Source organism: Pelophylax lessonae (assembly GCF_965119305.1).
Source record: "Pelophylax lessonae genome assembly, chromosome: 11".
NCBI lineage: Eukaryota > Metazoa > Chordata > Amphibia > Anura > Ranidae > Pelophylax > Pelophylax lessonae.
The window spans coordinates 146,773,318-146,795,268 of record NC_138778.1 but is presented as its reverse complement, the minus strand read 5'-3'; the positions used below and the strand labels follow the sequence as shown (position 1 = coordinate 146,795,268).

Genomic DNA, 21,951 nt, shown 5'->3' with positions numbered 1-21,951 from the left:
TCTCTACAGTAGGACTCAGATGGCGAAAAAAATCTGACAGGGGTTATTACCCTCCCTTACTCTATCTAAATGAAAAAATAAAGTTTGCCTATAGTTCTACTTAAATTTGCAGAGATTATCTCTCACTTCCTGTTTTGGCCATGGGACACAGGTGGCAAAAAATAAACTGACAGGGGCTATAACCCTACCGTACTCTATCCAATATGAACAAAAAGTTTTGCCTTTAGTTCTACTTTAACCACTTTCGGAATAGCTTCTGTGTATATTCTGCAGGCAAAGTGGCGCTATTGCGTGAAACAACGTACCTGTACGTCATTTCGTTCAATAGCCACTAGATGGCATGTGAAAAAAAATATATAAATTTGCACAATCAGTGAAACCAAATATATAAACAACAGCAGCTGTGCACAATCCAGACATTAGATTAATACAGATTTAAAATAAAAGTGCAGCGCTATACACAAATGATATAGTGAACATATGAAAGTCCATATAAGTAAAATCCCATTGAAAGGTGTCAAAGCAATGAAATGATCCCTCACTCTGTGAATAGTGATAAAAGATATTGGAGGTGTCACCAGCTCGTGATCTCACACTGAGCTTACCGTCTGCAATGTGACCCCCTAATAAGGGTGGTCGCACTTGCACTCACTTTTATTTATATGGACTCTCATATGTTCACTATATCATTTGTTTATAGTGCTGCACTCTTATTTTCTAATAGCCACTAGATGGCGCCATTGCAACATGATTGGCTAGTTGGGATGTCAATCAACGGGTCCAGTAGACTCGATGTCCACCGGCCACCCGCAATCATCCACAGGAGAGGCAGATGGCAATCTGTCTATGTAAACAAGGCAGATCGCCATTCTGCAAGGGTACAAGATGGAGATCTTGTGTTCCTGCTAAGCAGGAATCTGGATCTCTGTCTTACCACAATTAGTGTAATTCCCCCTCCCCCCACAGCCAGCGAGCACCCCTAGGGAAGCACTTAACCCTTTGATTGCCCCTGATGTTAACCCCTTCCCTGCCAGTTGTCATTAGTACAGTAACAGTGCCTTTTTTTTTAGCACTGATAACTGTATTAGTGTCACTGTTCCCCAAAAAGTGTCAGTTAGATGTCCCATTTGTCCACGGCAATGTTGCAGTCCCACTAAAAATTGCTGATTGCCGCCATTACTAGTAAAAAAAATAAATATAAATTCCATAAAAATATCCCATAGTTTGTAGATGTGATAACTTTTGCACAAACCAATAAATATACACTTATTGGGATTTTTGTTTTACCAAAAATATGTAGCAGAATACATATTGGCCTAAATTGATGAAAAAATTAGATTTTTAAAATGTTTTTATTGGTGTTTTATAGCAGAAAGTAAAAAATAATGTTTTTTTTTTCCACAGTTGTCGCTCTTTTATTGTTTTTAGCGCAAAAAATAAAAACTGCAGAGGTGATCAAATACCCCCAGAAAAAGCTCTATTTGTGGGGAAAAAAAGACATCAATTTTATTTGGGTACAGCGTCACACGACTGCGCAATTGTCAGTTAAAGTAATGCTGTGCCGAATTGCAAAAAACAGCCTGGTCAGAAAAGAAATACAATAAATAGAAATGACCCCTAGTTTCTAGAAATGATAACTTTTGGCAAACCAATCAAAATACGCTTATTCCATTTTTTTTTTACCAAAAGTATGTAGCAGAAAACAAATTGGCCTTAAAAGATGAAAAAATTAGATTTTTACATTTTTTTTTGGGAATGTCATACAGCAGAATGTGAAAAATATTGTTTTTCTTTTCAGAATTGTCGCTCTTTTTTTGTTTATATCGCAAAAAATAAAAAATGCAGAGGTGATCAAATACCACCAAAAGAAAGATCTATTTGTGGGGAAAAAAAGGACATCAATTTTATTTGGGTACAGCGTCGCACGACCGCGCAATCGTCCATTAAAGTACCGCAGTGCCAAATCAGAAAAAATGGCCTGGTCATTAAGGGGGCAAATCCTTCCGATCCAGAAGTGGTTAAAGGATTAGTCCACCCTAAAACTAAAATCCCTGCATCTATAGATCTTCACCATCTAACACTAACCTATCTAGCCCTTTAATGAAGAAATCAGTATACTGTACTTACCTTTTTTGAAGCTGATCCGACCCGATCTCCAGCGGCGGAAGCTCTGCAGAGGACAGAGCCGACAACAGCTGTGAAATAAATAGGGAGTGACATCACCCATGGAGTTACTATGGGGCTTCCGTTGCTGGCTGTGTCTTCTGCACCCGCCTCCACAGCGAAGCCACCGCTGATAGCTTAGTGTGGGATCTGGTCCAATCACCTTCAAAAATGGTATGTATACTGATTTCTTCTTTACAGGGCTAGATTGGTTAGTGTTAGATCGAGGATGTCTATAGGCCATTTTAGTGTTAGGGTGGACTTATCCTTACGGGTCCCTTTCACACTATCCGTCCGTTGGACGGATTCCGTTTTTCTCAGCGGGGGATCCCCCGCTGGGCAGGAGGATGACAGCTGTGTCTCCGAGCTGTGTGCGGAGACACAGCTGTCAGTGCCCCATGCATCTCTATGGGGGAAATCGGATGGGAATGGACCGTCGGTCCGTGCTCATCCGATCCCATCCGATCCGATCCGCTGGACGGATGGAAAATAGGGTTTCCATCCGTCCAGATTTGATGGATCGGATCAGATCGGATGTCAGCGGACATGTCTCCGCTGACATCCAGTCCCCCATAGAGATCCATGGGGGGACCGTTCAGATCCGCCAAAAAAACTGACAGGGGGATCTGAACTGTGTGAAAGGGATCTTAGAGCTCTAACTTTCCATAGGATGTCTATAGAGGAGAAAGGAACCATCCCAGGTGGAGAGGCTTCTAACATGATTAAATATTATCTCACACCAATGTGATATTTATTTTCATGAATGGGAAATTTGATTGTAAATAGGATAATTAATGCATATAATGTAATTTATGCACTTTTGTAAATTAATGGGGTGAGCTCAGGACATTCAGAAAAAATAGGTAAATGACAAAAAAAAAAAAACTGCACTTAGACTTAATAAATAGTGATCCAGAACAGATTCATTCAATCATTTGGGAAAAGCTGCTAGCACATATTTAGGATAAGGCATAAATGACATTAATATATAAGAAGGTGCAAAACTAATCAAAGAGTCCACACGTCTCTTAAGTGTTATTGTAAATTGATGTACACACAGTCCGATCAGTCAGGCAGAAGTGCAGATGAAACCACCACCTACACCGAACACACTGCTTCTTACCCTACAGCCACATCAAAACGGCATAGAAGTATCCATAGACCAGCAAAACAGATATCCACAAGGATAAAAGAGTGACAAGCCCAATTCCTTAGTAGTAGTATTTCCTCAGTATACACAAAGTATCCTTGTTGGTGTCCAGAGATGGACGTGTGACGTCATCACGTACCGGGAAACAAAACAGTTTCTATGGAATCCCAGCGTTTTTTTTTTTTACCCTGGAAAAATGTGAGTGTATTCATTGAATTTTACAATAAATTTGTGCTTATTGGAACGTACTATCCCATGAGTATTTCCTTTTTGCACCCCTGAGATTTACACACTTCTGGACACCATCAAGGATACTTTGTGTATACTGAGGAAATACTACTACTATTGAATTGGGCTTGTCGCTCTTTTATCCTTGTGGATATCTGTTTTGCCGGTCTATGGATACTTCTATGCCGTTTTGATGTGGGTACAGGGTAAGAGGCAGTGTGTTCGGTGTTGATGGTGGTTTCATTTGCACTTCTGCCTGACTGGTGGTTTCATCTGCACAGCGACAAGCCCAACTCCTTAGTAGTAGTATTTCCTCAGTATAAACAAAGTATCCTTAATGGTGTCCAGGTGTGTAAATCTCAGGGGTGCAAAGAGGAAATACTCATGGGATAGTACGTTCCAATAAGCACAAACTTATTGTAAAATTCAATGAATACACTCACATTTTTCAAAGGTAAAAAAAAAAACGCTGGGATTCCATAGAAACTGTTTTGTTTCAAACCACAAAGATGGCCGCTGCGTCCCGGTACGCGATGACGTCACACGTCCATCTCTGGACACCATCAAGGATACTTTGTGTATACTGAGGAAATACTACTACTAAGGAGTTGGGCTTGTCACTCTTTTATCCTTGTGGATATCTGTTTTGCCGGTCTATGGATACTTCTATGGCGTTTTGATGTGGCTGTAGGGTAAGAGGCAGTGTGTTCGGTGTTGGTGGTGGTTTCATTGGCACTTTTGCCTGACTGGTGGTTTCATCTGCACTTCTGCCTGACTGATCGGATTGTGTGTACATCAATTTACAACTACACTTAAGAAACGCGTAGACTCTTTGATTTTTTTTAGCGCTTAACCTTTTATATTCAGAAAAAAATAGGTTGTGGCTTGGAAAAAAAAGATTCCTGCCTTCAAAATGTATTTTGTTTTCCTTTCACAAAAAAACATTTAACTTACAATGATGTTGGAGAAAAGCAAGAATAGCGAGAGCTCCTTTACAATCCTCCTCTTCCAGTCAATGCGAGTCCTCCTTGGACCGGAGTGTGGCGTGGCCCCGTGTTGGTTTGCGTCAACTTCATGCCCATGTTCAGCTCCTAAATGATTGCCCTGAGAAGCTGTGGCCACTGTATTAATGTATACTTCATGTCTTCCATTGTACTCCACTGTGCTGTGATGATCGTCATGTCCATCGTGAACTGGCTCTCTATGAAGACCCTCGATAATGAAGATATTTTGAAGCGTGTGTTGGATTATCATAAGTATTGAGTACACCAGGTTGAGAATATCCCTGAGTGCTTCGGCAGCCGTGGCAATAATTGCTATAACTGTGAAATATGATATAATATATTTGCCCAGAGCCGCTATTATGAGCAGGCCAACATCGAGGCTACGTGTAGGGTTCTTGTGCCGGTCTGCATCCCTTTCGTCAAACCTAAAGATTATGGTGCCAGCAAGAGAGCCAAAAGACATGAGAGCGAGAGCCACGATGTTGAAAATGTAAAACATTTTCAGAACCTGCTCCTTGTTCTCAGCTGAGTCTTTTTCAATTTCATAAATGATAAATACGGCCAGACCGGCTATCAGGACCCCTACTCCGCAGACCACGCCCACAAAGAGTCTTGGCAGACGTAAAGAATGATGTGTGGAGTGGGAGTCGTCATTCATTGTACGACCCACATTCTTCCACATCACGTAGGACAGGGCTGAAGCAAACAGGCTATACTCAATATTGAAGGGGTATAAATAGTAATATCCAGTCTGAAAAGTTTTACAAACACTGTTGTCACAGTCACATCCAGTAGATGCGCCAGCTGTAAGAAATTGGGAAGATTGTGTTAGGTACACGTAGACATCAGTGGAAATTTCGTCGAAAATTTTTTTTTCATTAACTAAATGAACACTATTTTAGTCTACTAAAATACGACTAAAACTAAAACAATTCAGATGACTAAAATATGACTAAAACTAAAATGACATTTTAGTCAAAAGACTATGACTAAAACTAAATTGAAAATTGATATCAAAATTAACACTGCTCTGCTGGCTATTTCTAAAATTGGCAACACAATTCTATCCAGAGCCTGTAATAGCATATTAAAGTTTAAACATATATTGCTTTAGCGCATTAGCATAAGTAAGGGGCATCTACTAAGCTGCTGAAAGAGAAAAAATTAAGAAAAAGGCTTTTCTTAAATGTTTTCTTAATATTTATTGTTGGTAATATATTCAGATAATATGTGCAATGACATTACAGCCAATGGAGTTTACAGTTTTTTGGGTTTTTTTGTATTTTAAAATAACACCCCAAACTTTCTTATCAATGTCTTTATGGACCTTGCTTTGTGCAGTGGTGTGCAGTCATGTTGGAACAGGAAGGTCCAACCCCAAACTGTTCCCACAAAGTTGGGAGCATGACAATTTCCAAACTGTCTTAAGATGCTGACACCTAAGAGTTCCCTTAAAGCGGAGTTCCGGCCACAAATTTTTTTTCAATAAAAATACCCCCGGGACAGTCAGGGCTAGTACATTGCACAATGGATAGCCTCTGTACTGTCCCGGGTCGCACTTACCTGCAAGAAGAAATACTTAGCTTGAAAATTTCTTCTCCAGCGCTGCCATCTCGGATGTGGGCAGCTGAAGTCTCTTCTGCGTCCTCTTCCGTGTCCTCTTCTCCCAGAATGCCCTGCACCGGCCCCGCTCGTCACTTCCGGCATGCCCAGAAGCTGTTTAGCAGGGAATGAGGCGTCGCACCGGAAATGACTCTGCCTAATCGCGTCATTTCCAGCCTGCAAATAACGCAATATTTCGTCCCTAGGCGATTCGCAAGGAGTCATGGGATACATTACAGTGCTATCCCAGGGGCCCTTGCAAATCGCCAAATGACGTCATTGCCGAAGCATCCGCCATTACAGCGGCGGACTATAATAGAAAGAAAAAGGTATTTGCATTGAAAAAAAAAAAAAAAAAATACTACGATTGTGAAATCTATTACTAATGTCTGAATGATCTAAAGGGACTTAAAAAAAATGGGTGGAACTCCGCTTTAACTGGAACTAAGGGGCCAAGCCCAACCCCTGAAAAACAACCCCACACCATAATCCTCCCTCCACCAAATGATTTGGACCAGTGCACAAAGCAAGGTCCATAAAGACATGGATGAGTGAGTTTGGGGTGGAGGAACTTGACTGGCCTGCACAGAGTCCTGACCTCAACCTGATAGAACACCTTTAGGATGAATTAGAGCAGACACTGCGAGCCAGGCCTTCTCTTCAACATCAGTGTCTGACCTCACAAATGCGCTTCTGGAAGAATGGTAAAACATTCCCATAGACACACTCCTAAACCTTGTGGACGGCCTTCCCAGAAGAGTTGAAGCTGTTAAAGCTGCAAAGGGTGGGCCAACTCAATATTGAACCCTACAGACTATGACTGGGATGCCATTAAAGTTCATGTGTGTGTAAAGGCAAGCGTTTCAATACATTTGATAATAAGTAGAAAGAATAAATATACTTTATCTGATTAATATTTGCACTTTTGGCATCTTACCTCTCTGCATTCTATGACCACCGGAGGAATCACTTGGAGTCTGATGGAGAGATTCATCAGTCACAGCTGCCATCCATATTGCGAGGTTGGTGATTAGAGTCAGCATAAGGCCACACCTAAAACACAAGAATTCATGAAAAAAACACTTAGGTCCAAAAATAAGGTGTTATTTATAAAATACTTAAAGCCTGACCCCAGCCTCAATGATTATTTTTAGTTTCATTTAGTGGATTTGATACTTCTGTCAGGGTTTATTATTGCTGTCTGTGACCCAGTCAGAAATTTCATCTGTGACACCAGGACAAAAAAATTAAGGGAGAGGGTGTCACTGGGTTAGGGCTCTTTCACACGGTCCGCCTCCATAGGCGGATCCGTGCTGCTCAGCGAGGATCGATCCGCCGATCCTCGCTGAGCTGGCAGATGACAGCTCCGTCTCCGCTTGCAGTGCGGAGAGGGAGGTGTCACAGCTCCCGCTGCTCTCTATGGGGGATCGGATGAAAGCGATTCGATCCCTGAACGGATGGAAAAATAGGGTTTCCATCCGTCCAGATTTCACGGACAGGATCGGATGCGGATGGCAGCGGGTGTCAGCGGAGGTGTCTCCGCTGACATCCGCTGCCCCATAGAGCTGCATGGAGGATCCGATCAGATCCACCTAAAAAACTGACAGGCGGATCTGATTGGACCGCCCGTGTGAAAGAGCCCTTAGGAAGATACAAAAAACAGTAATAACCTGAATTAATTTATAGATCTTTCCCATCTTGAAAAAAGATGCCAGCAGCTCTCCTGGCATTCTAAACCCCTTAACCACTTGCCGACTGCCGCACGACTATATACGGCAGCAGTCAGCCCCTCCTGGGCAAAGCGACGTACCGGTACGTCGCTCCCCCACGAGCGTCTTGGGGGCGAGCACGTGCCGCTGGAGGCGCGCCCCCGCTCGTTCCCTGACATCCCCGCGCGAGTGACCGGCGGCTCCAATGTCCGCCGGTCACCCGCGATCTCCCGCTGGAGAGGGAGAAAGGCAGACGGGTGATGTAAACAAAGCCGCCTGTCATCTCCCTGATGTAACTGCAAAGACTACACGATCTTGCTATATAGGATCGCATGTCTCTGTGGTTACATCACAAGCCACGCGCCTTGACAGTTAGAATCACACTTAACCCCTTGATCACTAATAAAGTTAACCCCTTCCCTGCCAGTGTCATTATTACAGTAACAGTGCATATGTATAGCACTGATTACTGCAGTAATGTCACTGGTCCCCCCAAAAGTGTCAAAAATGTCAGTTAGGGGTCCGATCTGTCCGCCGCAATGTCGCAGTCCCGCAAAAAAAAATCGCAGATCGCCGCCATTACTAGTTAAAAAAAAAAAACAATAAAAATTACAGAAATCTTTCCCGTAGTTAGTAAACGCGATAACTTTTGTGCAAACCAATCAAAATATGCTTATTGCAATTTTTTTTACCAAAAATATGAAGCAGAAAACAAATTGGCCTAAAATGTTAAAAAATTTTGTTTGATTTTTACATTTTTTTTTGGGGGGGGGGGGGATTTCACATAAAAAAATGTGAAAAAAAATGTTATTTTTTCAAAATTGTGGCTCTTTTTTTGTTTTTAGCGCAAAAAGTAAAAATCGCACAGGTGATCAAATACCACCAAAAGAAAGCTCTGTTTGTGGGGAAAAAAGGACGTCAATTTCATTTGGGTACAGCATCGCATGACCGTGCAATTGTCCGTTAAAATCATGCAGTGCCGAATCGCAAAATAGGCCCTGGTCTTTGAGCAGCCAAATCCTCCGGGGCTTAAGTGGTTAAAGGGCTGGCAGGTGCCGGCTCTAGGGGATTAATTAGATTATACAGCTACATAGTTAGTCAGGATGAAAAAAGAAACTAGTCCATCTAGATCAGTGGTTCCCACTAACAGGCCAGATTTTAAGTATTACCTTGGGGAGATGCAGACTAGAATACTGCAATCACTGAGCAGCAAATGAGATCACCTGTGATGTAATTTAGTTATCTTGCAAACCTGGCCCTTTTGTGGGTCCCAAGGGCCGGAGTTGAGAACCACTGATCTAGATTAACATAGAAAACACTTCCACATTCCTTCGGAGTAAGTGGATCTAATTTGCATGCCTATACATAGAATGGGTCCTGAAATGTTTAAAAGTCTTTGTAGTACCTCACCAAAGATTTAGTGCTCGTTTGAGGCAAGGACATCATCTGTTGGTAGTCCTAGACTTTATCTTTTCTTTGCCTCTTCATGAAGATGTAGACACACAGACATCTGTTACTACGTATGTATTAGTCCTTAGAACATCACGTTGACAAAGTTACTTAAAGACGAATTCCAGGTATGGATATTCTTACATACTTGCATAGGTCCAGCTTTGACCAATGTAACTATGTATGAACCATGCCTGTGAAATTTCTCCTAGAGCAGTCTTTTTCAACCAGGGTGCCTAGACACCGTGGGGTGCCTTGAGGTTTCATAAGGGGGGCTTTGGCAAAATGCCTAAAAATCTATCAAAAATTGCATACAAACCAGCAGGTGGATGAAGCCTGCCTTTTAGTTACACAAAGCCATGGGTTTTCATTATGCACCATTATGACTTTCTAGACACTGGCATCCTAACGACCAATGATGTCACCAGTTAATAAAGAAGGTTGTTTATTGTGTCCACGGAATCCTTGTTTGACCCTCCTGTTCCCCTCTTCTCAGTGATGGGGTGACATTAGCTGACTGATGGAGAGAAACTGAGGGAGAAGAGAAAGATTGGAATGCTAGTCACTACCAGTGTGCAAAAGTGTATTTGCTTTAGAAGAATAAATCACCTCTAATGTTGGGTGTCTTTTTGTGTGGATGTTGCTGCTCTATGTAAAACTATTAGAATATTTTTTTACATTTTATAATGGGGTGCTTTGAGACTGTCTATGATTTTTAAGGGTGCCTTCCCTGAAAAAAGGTTAAAAAACCACTGCTCTAGAAGCTGGAAATTAGGTACTGCTACTCCGCTGATGAAGTCCCTCTCCTTGGGACGTAACCCGTACGGAGGGTAGGAGGAGTTGTGACGTCACCCGCTGTCTCTCAGAATACTCTGTACAAGCTGTTTTATCGTGCACTGGGTTCAGTGCTTTTACAAGTAAGAGGCACAATTTTGCTTTTTAATAAAAGTGTTTGTCAATACTATGATCTGCATATACAGTGGGTACGGAAAGTATTCAGACCCCCTTAAATTTTTCACTCTTTGTTATATTGCAGCCATTTGCTAAAATCATTTAAGTTCCTTCTTCTTCCTCATGAATGTACACATAGCACCCCATACTGACAGAAAAACACAATATGGTTGACATTGTTGCAGATTTATTAAAAAAGAAAAACTGAAATATCACATGGTCCTAAGTATTCAGACCCTTTGCTGTGACACTCCTATTTAACTCAGGTGCTTTCCATTTCTTCTGATCATCCTTGAGATGGTTCTACACCTTCATTTGAGTCCAGCTGTGTTTGATTATACTGATTGGACTTGATTAGGAAAGCCACACACCTGTCTATATAAGACCTTCCAGATCACAATGCATGTCAGAGCAAATGAGAATCATGAGGTCAAAGGAACCGCCTGAAGAGCTCAGAGAAAGAATTGTGGCAAGGCACAGATCTGGCCAAGGTTACAAAAAGATTTCTGCTGCACTTAAAGTTCCTAAGAGCACAGTGGCCTCCATAATCCTCAAATGGAAGACGTTTGGGACGACCAGAACCCTTCCTAGAGCTGGCCGTCCGGCCAAACTGAGCTATCGGGGGAGAAGAGCCTTGGTGAGAGAGGTAAAGAAGAACCCAAAGATCACTGTGGCTGAGCTCCAGAGATGCAGTCAGGAGATGGGAGAAAGTTGTAGAAAGTCAACCATCACTGCAGCCCTCCACCAGTCGGGGCTTTATGGCAGAGTGGCCCGACGGAAGCCTCTCCTCAGTGTAAGACACATGAAAGCCCGCATGGAGTTTGCTAAAAAACACCTGAAGGACTCCAAGATGGTGAGAAATAAGATTCTCTGGTCTGATGAGACCAAAATAGAACTTTTTGGCCTTAATTCTAAGCGGTATGTGTGGAGAAAACCAGGCACTGCTCATCGCCTGTCCAATACAGTCCCAACAGTGAAGCATGGTGGTGGCAGCATCATGCTGTGGGGGTGTTTTTCAGCTGCAGGGACAGGACGACTGGTTGCAATCGAGGGAAAGATGAATGTGGCCAAGTACAGGGATATCCTGGACGAAAACCTTCTCCAGAGTGCTCTGGACCTCAGACTGGGCCGAAGGTTTACCTTCCAACAAGACAATGACCCTAAGCACACAGCTAAAATAACGAAGGAGTGGCTTCACAACAACTCCGTGACTGTTCTTGAATGGCCCAGCCAGAGCCCTGACTTAAACCCAATTGAGCATCTCTGGAGAGACCTAAAAATGGCTGTCCACCAACGTTTACCATCCAACCTGACAGAACTGGAGAGGATCTGCAAGGAGGAATGGCAGAGGATCCCCAAATCCAGGTGTGAAAGACTTGTTGCATCTTTCCCAAAAAGACTCCTGGCTGTATTAGATCAAAAGGGGGCTTCTACTAAATACTGAGCAAAGGTCTGAATACTTAGGACCATGTGATATTTCAGTTTTTCTTTTTTAATAAATCTGCAACAATGTCAACAATTCTGTGTTTTTCTGTCAGTATGGGGTGCTATGTGTACATTCATGAGGAAGAAGAATGAACCTAAATGATTTTAGCAAATGGCTGCAATATAACAAAGAGTGAAAAATTTAAGGGGGTCTGAATACTTTCCGTACCTACTGTATATCTTTTGTCTGGGCTGATCGCATGGGTCAACTGAAACTGAGAGAACTACCCTGTATGGTCTGTGTTATTTGGGTCTGATGCTAAGGAAATCATCCGGTCGGAACTCCAGTGATCTTATCATCCCGTTTTGGAGGGATTAAAAGGTAGTAGGGAGGAATCAAGCAACTATAGACCAGTGAGTCTGACATCAATAGTAGGCAAATTAATGGAAACCCTATTAAAGGATAGGATTGTGGAACATCTTAAATCCCATGGATTGCAAGATGAAAAACAACATGGGTTTACTTCAGGGAGATCATGTCAAACAAATCTTATAGATTTTTTTGACTGGGTGACTAAAATAATAGACGGTGGAGGTGCAGTAGACATTGCATATCTAGATTTTAGTAAGGCTTTTGACACTGTCCCACATAGAAGACTTATCAATAAACTACAGTCATTGAGCATGGACTCCCATATTGTTGAGTGGATTAGTCAGTGGCTGAGTGACAGACAACAGAGGGTTGTAGTCAATGGAGAACATTCAGAACAAGGTCATGTTACCAGTGGGGTACCTCAGGGATCTGTACTGGGACCAATTTTGTTTAATATCTTCATAAGTGAAATTGCAAAAGGCCTCGATGGTAAGGTTTGTCTTTTTGCTGATGACACAAAGATATGTAACAGGGTTGATGTTCCTGGAGGGAAATGCCAAATGGAAAAGGATTTAGGAAAACTAGAAGAATGGTCAGAACTCTGGCAACTGAAATTTTGCAAGATAATGCACCTGGGGCGTAAAAACCCAAGGGCAGAATATAGAATATTTGACACAGTCCTGACCTCAGTATCTGAGGAAAGGGATTTAGGAGTAATTATTTCAGAAGACTTAAAGGTGGGAAGACAATGTAATAGAGCAGCACGAAATGCCAGCAGAATGCTTGGATGTATAGGGAGAGGTATAAGCAGTAGAAAGAGAGAAGTGCTTATGCCGCTGTACAGAACACTGGTGAGACCTCACTTGGAGTATTGTGCGCAGTACTGGAGGCCATATCTCCAGAAGGATATAGATACTCTAGAGAGAGTTCAGAGAAGAGCTACTAAACTAGTACATGGATTGCAGGAAAAAACTTACCAGGAAAGGTTAAAGGACCTTAACATGTATAGCTTGGAAGAAAGAAGAGACAGAGGGGATATGATAGAAACTTTTAAATACATAAAGGGAATCAACTCGGTAAAGGAGGAGAGCATATTTAAAAGAAGAAAAACTACCACAAGAGGACACAGTTTTAAATTAGAGGGGCAAAGGTTTAAAAGTAATATGAGGAAGTATTACTCTACTGAGAGAGTAGTGGATGCATGGAATAACCTTCCTGCAGAAGTGGTAGCTGCAAATACAGTGAAGGAGTTTAAGCATGCATGGGATAGGCATAAGGCTATCCTTCATATAAGATAGGGCCAGGGACTATTCATAGGATTCAGATATATTGGGCAGACTAGATGGGCCAAATGGTTCTTATCTGCCGACACATTCTATGTTTCTATGTTTCTATGTTTCATTTAAGACCTGCTGTTAGTTCAGGGGTCCATTAGCAAGGTGAGAGGCCAGCATATATGGTGGAAAATATGCACGTTTTCATCACACCAACATTCATCGGAATACCATCTTGCATAGACTTTTTATCTTGGACATGTATATTTATTTAGAGCTGCACTATTGAATTTCTAATTGTACTGCTACTCCATCGACCACCGTTAGCTTTGCACTCCCATGCTGAGCAGCTGTCCATCTGCATTGTGAACACATGAGATTGCTAGCTTGGCACAGTTGCCTTTCAGAGAGTACTTTGCATTTTCTCAATGAAGGCAAAACATTTCCTGATGGGAGGTGGAGAAGCACAGTTGTGGCATCATGCTCTTCACTTCATCCAATCAAAGAATGCTTTGCATTCATTGAGAAAATGCAAGTCCATACCTGGAATTTAGCTTTAAACTATCTTCAAATGTTATTACACATACATAAATACGGTCATATGCCATACAAGCTAAAGCCATGTGGAAATGACTATGGGCTCTGTTGGATGTATTCCTAAATACACATAATATAACTGGATACTAACATTTATATTCATATGGGTAATAACACCAGGGATTATTAGTCTTGGGAATATCGGATTGCCTCCCTTGGGGATCAGTAAATCATTTTTCTATTGATGGAGCAAATTGGATTCTACTTCATAGAGTTTTTTTTTATTTTTATGAATCAACTGTGGGTATAGGATTGTGTGCCCGGAGTCTTTCACTTTATTTATTTGGTTGGTTGTGTTTTTTTTTAACCTGACTGACTAAGTAACAAATAAATGACATACCTGATCTTCTATGGACATATCAGCTAGGGATATTCTATACCTAGTGTTGTGTTTCTGTATATTTCTTAGCTAAAAAATGTATAAAAGCTATTGAAATAAAAAAAAGCACCAAACATTCTTGTCCTCATCCTTGTCTTACCTGGTGAAATTCATGTGGATCTGAACACAGTCTTTACTGGATACCCAGAGAAAGTATGTCTGAGAATGGAGACAAAAAAGGATACATATTAGCAACAGCAGATCTTCATGGTCCATGAGATCATAGGATCTGCAGAGATGTGTATTCCTTTTAGCCAGAGCAAAAGGAAGCAATGGCCTGTTAGGCCCCTTAACACTTGCTATTTGGGACTGCAAAGTCGCATTACAAGTCGTACTCCATGATTTCAAATGAGTACCGTTCATATTTTAATATAATGGAAACTCTCCCCCCATGACCCTACCCTCCTCACCAAATTAACCACTTGCCGACCACGCACGACTATTTACTGCGGCGGTCAGCTCCGCACAGGCAAAGTGACGTAGTACTACGTCGCACGCCTGAGAGCCTCTAGGGGGCGAGCGCGCTCTGGCCCCAGCTCGTTCCCTGACATGTCCGCGCGTGTGACCGGTGGACCAGATGTCCGCCGGTCACTCACGATCTCCCGGTGCAGAGGGAGAAAGGCAGGCGGCTGATGTAAACAAAGCCGCTTGTCATTCTCCCTGATCTAACTGCAGAGATCATACGATCCTGCTATGTAGGATCGTATGTCTCTGTGGTAACATCACTAGCCACACCCATTTACAGTTAAAAGAACATCCCTAGGGACACACTTAACCCCTGCATCACCAATAAAGTTAACCCCTTCCCTGCCAGTGTCATTATTACAGTAACATTGCATATGTATAGCACTGATTACTGTAGTAATGTCACTGGTACCCCCAAAAGTGTCAAAAATGTCAGTCAAGGGTCCGATCTGTCTGCCGCAATGTTGCAGTCCTGCAAAAAAAATCGCAGATCGCCGCCATTACTCGTTAAAAAAAAAACAATAAAAATTACAAAAATCTTTCCCTTAGTTAGTAAACGCAATAACTTTTGCGCAAACCAATCAAAATACGCTTATTGCAATTTTTTTTACCAAACATATGTAGCAGAAAACAAATTGGCCTAAAATGTTAAAAAATTTTGATTTTTACAATTTTTTGGGGTAATTTCATATAAAACAATGTGAAAAATATTGTTATTTTTTCAAAATTGTCGCTCTTTTTTTGTTTAAAGCGCAAAAAGTAAAAATTGCACAGGTGATCAAATACCACCAAAAGAAAGCTCTGTTTGTGGGGGAAAAAAGGACATCAATTTCATTTTGGTACAGCGTCGCACGACCGCGCAATTGTCCGTTAAAGTCACGCAGTGCCGAATCGCAAAATAGGGCCTGGGCATTGAGCAGCATTATCCTCCGGGGCTTAAGTGGTTAAGATAGTCACTGAAATGCAATCCAAATGTTTTACATGTTAGCTAAAATCACATCGGTTACATAACATAATATCAAATTATATATCCGTTAGTAGAAAAGCTTGCAGGATTTTGCGGCTATATCTGACCTGGAAGACAAGAAACACTCCCTGGAAGACCGGGTGAACAATTTTGATTGGAGATTCACAGTGTATCAAACTGGCAGATTTACCAATCTTTAGCACAACCAGAATCAAAGAGCAGACTCCAAAGGCAGCCAAACCAACTAATGGAAGAAAAAACATACAGTTACTGAGCATTTTAGGCTTTTGTTATACAGAATAGGAAAAATTTACATTTATTGTGTGTATTGTGAAGTATTGTGTTTAAAGAGAGACTATAGAATTTATTTTATGTATTTTGTTTAGGACTCTTGTTTTTTAAGCAACACTTCCATTTTATTCTTATTTATTTAATTTATATTTTCTATAATAATTTAAAATGTACATTTTTAGGGCAACAGATGCAGCCCTTGACATTTTTTTTCACATTTTACCAGGCTAATTGTAACTGCTTTGCTGAAAAAAAATGTTTTGTTAACAGAGCCCAATAGTTTTTTTTTTGTAATCTTTATTTAATACAAAATAGTAGGATCATGACAACAATAGCTTATCCGTACATTTTTGTAATAAAGAAAGAAAATAACAAATTGTACAAACTGGTGCAAGCACCATTTTACAGTGTACATCATATCAAGGCAAAGAAAGCATTCCCCTCTAGGGGGCAGGTTATGCAGCTGGCACACAAATTGACCAAAACGAGTATAAACAATATTAACCACTTAAGCCCCGGAAGATTTTACCCCCTTCCTGACCAGGCCCTATTTTGCGATTCGGCACTGCATGACTTTAACGGACAATTGCGCGGTTGTGCGACGCTGTACCTAAATGAATTTGAGGTTCTTTTTTCCCACAAACAGAGCTTTCTTTTGGTGGTATTTGATCACCTGTGCGATTTTTTGATCATGCGCTATAAACAAAAAAAGAGCGACAATTTTGAGAAAATAACAATATTTTTCACATTTTCTTTATATGAAATTCCCCCAAAAAAATGTAAAAATCAATTTTTTTTAACATTTTTGGCCAATTTGTTTTCTGCTACCTATGTTTGGTAAAAAAATCGCAAAAAGCGTATTTTAATTGGTTTGCGCAAAAGTTATTGCGTTTACTAACTAAGGGAAAGATTTTTGTCATTTTTGTTGTTTTTTTTTAACGAGTAATGGCGGCGATCTGCGATTTTTTTGCGGGACTGCGACATTGCGGCGGACAGATCGGACCCTTGACTGACATTTTTGACACTTTTGGGGTTACCAGTGACATTACTGCAGTAATCAGTGCTATATATATGCACTGTTACTGTAAAAATACACTGGTAGTGAAGGGGTTAATTTTATTAGAGAGGGAGGGGTTAATGTATGCCTGGTGCTTACTGACGTGTGTGGGGGGAGGGGACTGTGTGAACCCTGTAATCTGACCCTGTCTGTCACTTAGGAGATCCGCCCGCTCTCTTAGGAGATCACTTAGGTCACTTAGGAGATCGCCCGGGCGGATCTCCAAACTAGATTCCCCGCCGCTCCTCCCCTGGCCCGACTCCGGCTGTGACTGAACACAGCGGGAGCGAGCCTCCGGCGGCGCGCATGCGCCGCCCACAAGGGGCGGAGTCCAGCGACGTAGGTCTACATTGCTGGACGATAACGAGCCACATTGCTGCAGTAGCAGCAATGTGAGCGGAGCTAAAGTGGTTAAAAGCCCCACCAATCCCTAGGTGCTCACCTCATCAGTTCTTTCCCGCTGCTTCCTTCTCTACCTCAAGCAGTGTAAACTACCCAGTGCTTCCAAATATGGGGAAGCATGTGACCCCCCACCATGCGAGTGTGCATGGGTCTAGCAGCCAAGGGCTAAGCCAGAGCACTGCCACGTGACAAAGCATGTACATGTACTCTGCCTCGTTGTGTTCCAACAACTAAAACAGACTCTCCATTGTGTCTATGGGGTTGATTTACTAAAGGCAAATAGATGGTGCAGTTGCTCCAGAGCTTAGTAAATGAGCAAAAGCTCTGCTGACTTCCATCATCTAATCAAGTGCAAACAAAAATGTTGTTCTTTTTATTTTCCTGGCAGTTGATTGGGTGTTCTTTGCAAAGTTGAGCTCTACCTCAATTATTAAGCTCTGGAGCAACTGCACTTTGCAAAGCGCACAGTCTATTAGCCTTGGTAAATCAACCCCAATGTTCCTAAAAATGTATGGATCTTGAGACTGGAGAGCAAGGATTGTGATGCTTGTAGCCTATTACAGAATGTGTCTGTCTTGACATCTTGGTGGTATTTGCGGCCGTTCCTTCAGAGCGCATGCGCCAGTGATGTCACTGGCTGCATGCAAACTAAATATCTCCTAAACAGTACATGTTTAGGATATATTTACAGTACCTATAGGCAGGGCCGGACTGGCCTATCGGGATACCGGGAAATTTCCCGGTGGGCCGCCGGCCCTGGGGCCGCTTTAAGATGGGGCCGCTACCGCCGCTTTAAGATGGGGCCGCTACCGCCGCTTTAAGATGGGGCCGCTGCTGGTTTAAGATGGGGCCGCCCGCTACCGCCGCTTTAAGATGGGGCCACCCGATAGCGCCGCTTTAAGATGGGGCCGCTTGATACTGGCCGCTGCGACCCCGGCCCCCGCTGTTCTCCGGCTCCAGCGACGGATCTTCTCCTACGCCAGCCGATGTGAACGTCATCACGTCACATCCGGCGGGCGGCGGCAGATCATCATCTCCTGCATCTCTGCATGATGGCGCCGATCCCTCCCCCAGCAGCATCATCACAGCAGAAGGACAGGTCACAGTGTGAGGCTGAGCGGAGCAGCAGAACCTGAGCTGCCACATGTAAACAGCCAGGTAAGAGTAAATGCTCGGGGGGGGGATGCTAGGGCTAGTCTAGCTTAATACAATGCTGACCTAATACAATGCTGGCCCCCTAATACAATGCTGACCCCCTAATACAATGCTGACCCCCTAATATAATGCTGACCCCCTAATACAATGCTGACCCCCTAATACAATGCTGACCCCCTAATATAATGCTGACCTAATACAATGCTGACCCCCTAATATAATGCTGACCTAATACAATGCTGACCCCCTAATACAATGCTGACCCCCTAATACAATGCTGACCCCCTAATACAATGCTGACCTAATACAATGCTGACCCCCTAATACAATGCTGACCCCTTAATACAATGCTGGCCCCCTAATACAATGCTGGCCCCCTAATACCATGCTGACCCCCTAATACAATGCTGACCTAATACAATGCTGACCCCCTAATACAATGCTGACCCACAATGCTGGCCCCTAATACAATGCTGACCTAATACAATGCTGGCCCCCTAATACAATGCTGACCCCCTAATATAATGCTGACCTAATACAATGCTGACCCCCTAATACAATTGCTGACACCCTAATATAATGCTGACCTAATACAATGCTGACCCCCTAATACAATGCTGACCCCCTAATACAATGCTGACCCCCTAATATAATGCTGACCCCCTAATACAATGCTGACCCCCTAATACAATGCTGACCCCCTAATATAATGCTGACCTAATACAATGCTGACCCCCTAATATAATGCTGACCTAATACAATGCTGACCCCCTAATACAATGCTGACCCCCTAATACAATGCTGACCCCCTAATACAATGCTGACCTAATACAATGCTGACCCCCTAATACAATGCTGACCCCTTAATACAATGCTGGCCCCCTAATACAATGCTGGCCCCCTAATACCATGCTGACCCCCTAATACAATGCTGACCTAATACAATGCTGACCCCCTAATACAATGCTGACCCACAATGCTGGCCCCTAATACAATGCTGACCTAATACAATGCTGGCCCCCTAATACAATGCTGACCCCCTAATATAATGCTGACCTAATACAATGCTGACCCCCTAATACAATTGCTGACACCCTAATATAATGCTGACCTAATACAATGCTGACCCCCTAATACAATGCTGACCCCCTAATACAATGCTGACCTAATACAATGCTGACCCCCTAATACAATGCTGGCCCCCTAATACAATGCTGACCCCCTAATACAATGCTGACCTAATACAATGCTGGCCCCTAATGCAATGCTGACCTAATACAATGCTGGCCCCCTAATACAATGCTGACCCCCTAATACAATGCTGACCCCCTAATATAATGCTGACCTAATACAATGCTGACCCCCTAATACAATGCTGGCCCCCTAATACAATGCTGCCCCCCTAATATAATGCTGACCCCCTAATACAATGCTGACCCCCTAATATAATGCTGACCCCCTAATACAATGCTGACCCCCTAATACAATGCTGACCCCCTAATACAATGCTGACCCCCTAATATAATGCTGACCTAATACAATGCTGACCCCCTAATACAATGCTGACCCCCTAATACAATGCTGACCTAATACAATGCTGACCCCCTAATACAATGCTGACCCCCTAATACAATGCTGACCCCCTAATACAATGCTGGCCCCCTAATACAATGCTGACCCCCTAATACAATGCTGACCTATTACAATGCTGACCCCCTAATACAATGCTGGCCCCTAATACAATGCTGACCTAATACAATGCTGACCCCCTAATACAATGCTGACCCCCTAATACAATGCTGGCCCCCTAATACAATGCTGACCCCCTAATACAATGCTGACCTAATACAATGCTGGCCCCCTAATACAATGCTGACCTAATACAATGCTGGCCCCCTAATACAATGCTGGCCCCCTAATACAATGCTGACCCCCTAATACAATGCTGACCCCCTAATACAATGCTGACCTAATACAATGCTGACCCCCTAATACAATGCTGGCCCCCTAATACAATGCTGGCCCCCTAATATAATGCTGACCTAATACAATGCTGACCCCCTAATACAATGCTGACCCCCTAATACAATGCTGACCCCCTAATACAATGCTGACCTAATACAATGCTGGCCCCCTAATACAATGCTGACCCCCTAATACAATGCTGACCTAATACAATGCTGACCCCCTAATACAATGCTGGCCCCTAATACAATGCTGACCTAATACAATGCTGGCCCCCTAATACAATGCTGGCCCCCTAATACAATGCTGACCCCCTAATACAATTGCTGACACCCTAATATAATGCTGACCCCCTAATACAATGCTGACCTAATACAATGCTGACCCCCTAATACAATGCTGACCTAATACAATGCTGACCCCCTAATACAATGCTGACCTAATACAATGCTGACCCCCTAATACAATGCTGGCCCCCTAATACAATGCTGACCCCCTAATACAATGCTGACCTAATACAATGCTGGCCCCCTAATACAATGCTGGCCCCCTAATACAATGCTGACCCCCTAATACAATGCTGACCCCCTAATATAATGCTGACCTAATACAATGCTGACCCCCTAATACAATGCTGACCCCCTAATACAATGCTGACCTAATACAATGCTGACCCCCTAATACAATGCTGACCCCCTAATACAATGCTGACCCCCCTCCCCCTAATACAATGCTGATGCGCCACCCCCCCCCCCAAATTTAGGGGGAGGGGGAAACAGTATTGTATTAGGGGGAGGGGGAAATCAGCATTGTATTAGGGGGAGGGGGCCTTGGGGGGGGTCAGCATTTTATTAGGGAGAGGGGGGCAGTCAGCATTTTATTAGGGGGAGGGGGCTGAGGGAAACAGCATGGTATTAGGGGGAGGGAGCCAGGGGGCTCAGCATTTTATTAGGGGGAGGGGGGTTAGCATTGCATTAGGAGGAGGGGGCTGGGGGGAACAGCATTGTATCAGGGGGAGGGGGGAAGCATTGTATTAGGGGGAGGGGGCTGGGGGGTCAGCATTTTATTAGGGGGAGGGGGGTTAGTATTGTATTAGGAGGAGGGGCTGGGGGGAACAGCATTTTATTAGGGGGAGGGAGGGGAACAGCCTTGTAATAGGGGGAGGGGACCGGGGAGAACAGCATTGTATTAGGGGGAGAGGGCTGGGGGGGCAGCATTGTATAAGGGGGAAACAGCATTGTATTAGGGGGAGGGGGCAAGGGGGGTCAGCAGTGTATTAGGGGGGTGGGATGGGGATCAGCAGTGTATTAGGGGGAGGGGGTGATCAGTATTGTATTAGGGGAGG

General features: G+C 43.1%; 1 protein-coding gene across 1 annotated transcript in view; it reads right to left on the bottom strand.

The window, feature by feature from the left end:
* LOC309567574 (proton channel OTOP2-like) overlaps positions 1-21,951 on the bottom strand; it is a 40,090-nt gene that overhangs the window by 6,254 nt on the left and 11,885 nt on the right. The window contains exons 2-5 of the mRNA XM_082272968.1: positions 15,844-15,980; positions 14,405-14,463; positions 7,085-7,200; positions 4,496-5,349 (exon numbers count right to left, since the gene is read on the bottom strand). Of these exons, the coding sequence (XP_082129094.1) occupies positions 4,496-5,349; positions 7,085-7,200; positions 14,405-14,463; positions 15,844-15,980 (1,166 nt within the window). The remainder of the gene's footprint in view (positions 1-4,495; positions 5,350-7,084; positions 7,201-14,404; positions 14,464-15,843; positions 15,981-21,951) is intronic.